General features: G+C 40.4%; 1 protein-coding gene across 1 annotated transcript; it reads right to left on the bottom strand.

The window, feature by feature from the left end:
• Positions 1-481: 481 nt before the first annotated feature.
• Positions 482-6788, bottom strand: LOC111141012 (zinc finger BED-type containing 8). Its single transcript, XM_022493327.1, has 2 exons — positions 6419-6788; positions 482-2889 (listed from the first exon to the last, which is right to left on the bottom strand). The coding sequence occupies exon 2, from the start codon at positions 2838-2840 to the stop codon at positions 1059-1061; it is 1782 nt and encodes a 593-aa protein (XP_022349035.1). The 5' UTR covers positions 2841-2889; positions 6419-6788; the 3' UTR covers positions 482-1058.
• Between the last annotated feature and the right edge of the window lie 324 nt (positions 6789-7112).

The following is a 7112-nucleotide window of genomic DNA, read 5'->3' as shown; positions in this document are numbered from 1 at the left end:
TCATTATAGGACTCATATTTTAGCCTACCACTTCGATAAGATATTAAAGTTTTGAAATAAAAATGTAAATTTATTAATGTTTAAAAATATATTTTACCAAATCATTATCTAGAAAAAGCATATAAATTTAAATTCCCACAGGAAATTTTCTGATGGCTTTGATTTACCACAGTGACTTCATGTCAATTTATTTATTATTTATATTCCGGTCCATTCAAAAGCTTTGAACTAAGTTAGGAAAATTCACATAGCTTAAGATGTAAAATAAATGAGAAAATTGGGGTAAAGGGAAAATAAGATGAGAACAGAAGCCCAAAGAATCCAACAGAACTATCTGGAAGCTGGTTGAGAATGAAGGCCCAGACATGCTAAATCAGAATCTCTATGGCAAGGCTCTTTTTAGCCTTGGAGTGGCTAAATGAGCCCAATGACTTGGAGTCCTGCTGTAATTTAAAAAAAGACAAAGAGTGACTAATAGGCTATTAGGACATTTATTAATGTCATGGTATTTAGAGCATGGGAGTGAGAGGACTGGATATTATAAGACTACTTCAAAGAATACATTTAAAAGTAAATCTTATATAAACTAGAATCATCCCTCCTCCCACTATAACATTTCACAATCCTCTTCTGATCCCATTAATCTCCCCATAACAACACTCACAGAGATGTGGGGACTCAGTCTGTCGTTTTGTCCTTCAACTTTTACTTTTAACATGAAGATCCATTTTCTAGGAGATCTTCTCTTTTCGATGGGCTCCATTCCTAGCCTACTGTACCACTTAGCTGGATACTCTAGGGCTTATGTGTCTTTTTATGTATCATATCAGCAGGTTCAAAAGATACTTTGAAGAATTCTATGTATCCACCAGGCGAGACTTCATCTTCTCTGCTGCCTGTGTTCTTATTACCAGAAGAACTGGGAAAATTAAAGTTACAGATGCTAAACTTTTTCTTGGGCTTTGGTAGACCGTAAATATAAAAGAGACACAATTATAGCTTAATTTTACAATGGAATTAAAAATATATTAAAAATTATACATTAAAAATGTATCAGCTCACAGTGACTTCTGTAGCTGTAGCTTCTGTTCAATGATGTCTGAGAAACGAGGAACTTTTTTTGAAATAGCCACACGGATGTCATCATTCATGTTAAAGCAGCTTCTGGACTTTGTCTTAAAATGTAAAAGTGATGAAAATCCCAATTCACAAAGGTATGTAGTTGCAAATGGTATAAGGGTTTCTAGAGCTGTCTTTGCCAGGCTTGGAAACACTGTGAATTGAGCACACCAGAAATCCTCAAGCTTCATTGTCTCAAATTCCATTAGGATTTGGCCACTAGCTCGCAATTCAGCAAGATCAGTTTTCATCAAATAACCATCATCGACAAAATCCAGATTAAAAAGAAACGGATCCAGTATCCACTTGCTTGCCTCAGCAAGATCGCCGACAGAAAAGTACCCGTGGAAGAAGCTGCTCAGCTGTTGCAGGTGCAGTGGTATTTCAGCTGCAATGCTTGCTGCCTCGTTGTCTGAAACAATGATTTCTTCAAGAAAAGGAAAGTTGGTAAAATTTCTTTTCTCAAGTCGCTTTAGCCAAAATGGAAACTTCCTAACAAAAGCAGATAACTTTTCTCTGGCTGATACTGTGTTCATCCCGGTCCTTTGCATAGATGCACTAAGTTCATTCAGGTGTTTGAATAAATCTGCAAGGTACGCTAAGTGAACTTTAAACTCTTTATTTTCGAAGCCATCGACTAAATTACTGCTTTGGTGGTGGAGAAACTGATTTACTTCTTCATACATTTCAAAAATGTGGGTGAGTATCTGACCTCGGGAAAGCCATCTCATTTCAGTGTGGAAAAGGAGGACACTATACTCGACTCCAATTTCTTCAAAAAAAGCCTGAAAGAGGCGATGATTTGGAGCTCGTCCTTTGATGAAATTTATTACCCTCACCACAGTAAACAGAGCATCTCTCAGTTTTGTAGGCAAGGTCTTTGTGACAAGTTCATGAGGATTCAACAAACAATGTGTGACCACGATATGAGGTGCCTCCTTTTTCACACAGGCAACAAATTCTGAATTTGCTCCTAGCATAGAAGAGGCACCATCAGTACAAACAGAGCCACATACATCAAATGCTATCTTATGCTTTAGAAAGAAGTCTCTGAAGAGATTGAACACATCTTTTCCTTTCATTGTTAACTGCAATGGTTCACAGAATAGAAATTCTTCTATGATCTCTCTTTCTTTTATGTATCGTACAAATGCCATTAGCTGACTGCAGTCACCCATGTCTGTGGTCTCAGCAAGCTGAATACCTACTTTCAGAGGACTGGCTTGGATGTCTTCTAGAACTTGCTGTAAGATATCCTGGCTCATTTCATCAATTCTAGAATGGATCACATCATCTGATAAGGGTACCTGCTGAAGCTTCTTTTGTGCATCTGGTCCCAAAACTATTTGTGCTATTTCCAACGCACAAGGTTTCACTAGTTTTTCAGCTATTGTATGAGGATTCTTCTCCTTGGCACATAAATATGCAAACTGATAAGATGCTTGTAATAGGGCATCCTCGTGAGATGCAACTCCAAATGCTTTCAAGGTTTCACTCCGATCAGATGGTGCTGGCATATGTTTCAAGCTATTGAGATCATGCCCACCTACACCACCATGCTGTCTGTTAAAATGGTCAGACAATTTGGATGGTCTGAGGTCAGCGTTTGAAAATATCGAGTTACACAACACACACTGTGGGCGCTGAGTTCCATCAACCTCTGTTGTACAGGTGAACCAGTAACGAACATAGTCGTCATCCCATTTGCGTTTCTTCGACATGGCACCCCCAAATTCTCAGGCAGTATTCCAGAGATGCTGCAGAATTTTGCTTTGGGAGTAAAATATAACCCACACATTAAAAACCACGAGCTGACCGAATAAAAACAAAGCCACATCACATGCCATTTGTACAAGACACGTCCTGTAACACGTCAGTTGAAAGTAAACCATGAGAGCATGACGGTCCAACTTAGAACTATCAACTCACAGCTAATGCCCCAGAATAAATGACTTACCAGTAAGCTACATTTAGGAGATTTGCACTCATGTAGGTGGTGAATACCTATAAAACCTCTATTGGTGAACTGAAGTTATGGCTTAATTCGTTTTCAGTGATGTACGTTCCAAGCAAATCTGGTACATTTTGTATTCCCTAAAAGGGCATCTCAACTATACTACCCCCTCCTTCCATTCTCCGCCAGGGATGGAGACACATAGGCAGTTATGAACAAGTGAATAGAGAAGGGAGTAATTCACTAAATACTCTTAAGCAGGAGATATTTTGACGTAGTGGCCAGTTCATTTTCGTAGTCAAGGATTAAACAGGTCTGTAATACTATCTGATCCTTGACTGGCTCTGAATCCAACGTAAGCAGAGAATTTCAAGCGGGTTGGATTAAGTAGCCTTTGACACAGAAGGAGGATACAAATTTGGCTCAGAGCTTCCTTGCGGCTAAAGTGTAACACACTACCAAACCATGATTCATATTGTCCATACAGAGAAGCAAAACAAGTTGTTCAGGAGAAACACAAGTATTTTTGTTACTGAGACTTCAGAAAAATGTCTCTCATAGGACACCCTTAGTTACAATAGGAATTTCATGATGCTTTTTCATTTAGCTACCCATCAATAAAAGCAGTCAAGAAAGAAGCCACAACAATGGAATGAAAATAAGCAGTATTCCCAAGATTAAATTTGTTTTAATCTGAGGACGGGGATTAGAAGGTAATGGTTCCTAGTTCAGCAAATGGAGGAATCAGTGAAATCTTTCGATAAAATGTAGATTCATCGTGCCCACTCCCAGAGATTCTGATTCCCTAGCTCTACAGCAGGGGTGCAGAATCTGTATTCTACATAAACATTTTAGATAATTCTTATAAATGATAACGAGAACAGTAATCTTTAATAAGAGATGCTCATCATAATCACTGGGAACCTCTTTGAAATTATACATCTCCCTCCCTTAGAACTAATAAATCATCTTTTCTAGAAGGAGGACAAAAGACTCTAAATCTTGGGGCAACTGGCTGGCTTAGTTGGTACAGCATGGGACTCTTGATTTTGGGGTTGTGAGTTCGAGCCCCACATGGGGCAGAGATTACTTAAAAAAAAAAAAAAAGGTTCTAAATCTTGTCCAGGTGGTTCTAATACATAGTCTAGTGCATAGTCAGATTTAGAAGAATGAAAACATACCCTTCAGGCCAACCCCTAGCTTGCTGATATACTAGGTTGCTAGTTAATGCATTTACTTTGGTTGCTAAGTAAATGCGTTAATGGGCTTTTAAGTTTCTGAGTTGGTAACAACCTCCTAAGAAAGTTGAGGGACAGAAAGAAAGCCATGCCTTTTACTTTTCTTCCTCCTTAGCAATGAGCAAAGGTATAACCCACAGGTAGGCTCAAATATACCTTTGAAAACAATTCTATCTTCCAGTAAACAAGTGATCCCCTGTTTCCAAAGTTCTATACTACAGAATGTGGCAGAAATAAAACAGGGACACATTTAAGTCCAAATGCCCACTTTGGCCATAAAAAACCCTCACAATAAGTAAGGCAAGAATATTAACTTCAAATGCTAACTTTCTAGTGGCTGTGCCACAATTAACTAGCTATAAAATGAACTTTTTTTTTTTTTAAAGATTTTATTTATTTATTTGACAGAGAGAGATCACAAGTAGACAGAGAGGCAGGCAGAGAGAGGGAGGGAAGCAGGCTCCCTGCTGAGCAGAGAGCCCGATGTGGGACTCGATCCCAGGACCCTGAGATCATGACCTGAGCCGAAGACAGCGGCTTAACCCACTGAGCCACCCAGGTGCCCCTAAAATGAACTTCTATATAAGTTAGTAAGTTGACATACCATATGGCTGTCTGGTATGAGTCAGTTAAAAACTGGGAGGTATCTGCCCATTAAGAAAGATGATATGAAGTTTAAAAGTTGATCATAAACTTTGTCAAGTGATGATGATAGGGCCAACTGTTTAGAACCTCTCCTGACTGATAGTGTAATTATAACACTGTCATAAAAAATGCTTATCTTTCTATATTCTCTTATGTGTATTTACCATGTATGTTTTGGGGAGCAGAAGTGAATGAAAAAGCTTTGCTTTAGTCTCATTAGAAATTATTACAGGACCAGTTAAGAGTCCATTCCAATTCACCCTGACTATGCTACTCAACTATGTTTTGATTGAAAATTTACCTGTTTTGAACAAAAGGATTTTTAGAAAAATTCATTTGCAGTAGTCCTCCTCATCCCCCTCAAAGAGGGAGACTAGGTGGCAAGAATTTTCAAGATTCTCAAAGAGGAATTTATTGCCCAAGAGGCTTTCTTGTGTTTTAGAACCTCTCAATTTTCACTTGCTCCTTAGTAATCACAATATCCTAAAATATGTAAACATTAAAAAAGCATCATTGTATTAAAAAGTTGTTGTTAACTGGGGCACCAGGGCGGCTCAGTCGGTTAAGCATCCGACTCTTGATCTCAGCTCAGGTCTTGATCTCAGAGTTGTGAGCTTGAACCCCACTTTGGGCTCCATGCTGGGTGTGGAGCCTGCTTAAAAAATGGGGAGAAAAAAAGAAAAAAAAAGAGAAATTATTGTTAAACAGATGTGATAATGGTATGTTTGTGTGAAAAAAGTACTCATTTATTAGAGATACAGACTTAGTTGTTTACAAGTGAAATAACTTTTGTGATTTCCTTTGAAATACTGTATACACACAAACAAAGTGTAGTGGAGATAGGAGACGTAAGATGGGCCTTGAGTTGTTAACAAAGCTGAATGATGGTTGTTACATTACACCACTCACTATGTTTATGTTATATGGGAAAACGTTCCATAGTAAACAGTAAAACGAAGAAAATGCATTATCTTATAAAATAGACATAATTTGTTTGATTCCTTTGAGAGTTAAGATGCGGAGTTAAAGACGTGATATAACTAAGTAAAATGTTTTTGCAAGTTTATGAGGCATAAGGGTAGATAAGGATCACAAAAAGTATCACAACTGAGGAAAAGCCGGTTAAAAGTGAACATTCACATAACTGAAATCTCTGGGAAATGCTAACATATATATTTCGCAGTGACAACACCCAAGTGCAGTTGTAAACCTAAGACTCCAAATCAAACCCAGTTCAACTTCTATCTCGCCACTACCTCTTCCAGTCCAAGGGAGGTGCGGGTGTCTGGGGGACGGAATTTCATCAACACACTCTGCAGTTAAAGGCAACGGCCAGGAGAAAACGGAACAGTAGCTGAGCAAACGCTCCAGAGGCAAACGCCTGGGATCCTCGCTTTGTCACCTGGAGGCTGGGTCCCTTCCAAGCCTCGATTTCTCAAGTGGGGAGGACAATAGTACCTACCTTAGAGGGTTGTTGGGAGCTTTAATTATGAAGCATGCATGTAAGGAACATGCAGCTCGTAACTGGTAGGACCTGTTGGTGTATTAAGGACGGCGCGTTTGGGAAGCGGCTCGGGCGAGCTACGCGCGCCGGCGGCCAGGAACGAAGACTCCGCTCGGTCTCCACCCGCCCGTCTCCGAGCCTGGGCGCAGGCCCAAAGGATGCTCGGGCTTCTTCCAGGCGCCCGTCTCCAGCTCCAGGTCGCTCTCCGATCGGTCTGGGGTCCAGCCACTAGGCGCCGGAACCAGTCAGGGCGGCGGCTCTTCAGGTCCGGTCCCCGAGCAGGAACCCACCCGGCGCAGGGAAACAGAAGAGTCCGCACCGACCTCCACCCTGGCCGCGCCGGGGTTCCATCCGGGTTCTCCGTGTGGCTTCCCGCCCGCAGACGGTGCGAGGTGTCTCCCCGCACGCAGGCGCATTAGCCACCGGCTGAGGACTCAGCAGGCTTGAGTAAAGAGCATGCGCGTTGTTTCTCTCCATTTTTTTTTTTTTTTTTTTAAATTGTGTACGTAGCAAGGAGGGTTTTTTGTGTCTGCCAGAAAGAATGAATCGTAGAATCGAAGGAATGAAAGGTATGGCAAAGTCTACGTAGCTCTTCAGAACACTGAAATAAATTTTTAACACTCCAGTAATTAGCATTTTCTATGTGTGATTA

This window comes from Enhydra lutris, unplaced genomic scaffold, assembly GCF_002288905.1.
Source record: "Enhydra lutris kenyoni isolate GAN:26980312 unplaced genomic scaffold, ASM228890v2 scaffoldscaffold5, whole genome shotgun sequence".
In the NCBI taxonomy this organism is placed as follows: domain Eukaryota; kingdom Metazoa; phylum Chordata; class Mammalia; order Carnivora; family Mustelidae; genus Enhydra; species Enhydra lutris.
Note: the sequence above shows the minus strand (reverse complement) of the source record. Positions and strands in the feature narration are given on the sequence as shown.

What these genes read in the sequence shown, in the direction of transcription:
- LOC111141012 (XM_022493327.1), bottom strand. Translation starts at nt 2,840, where the DNA reads ATGTCGAAGAAACGCAAATGGGATGACGACTATGTTCGTTACTGGTTC.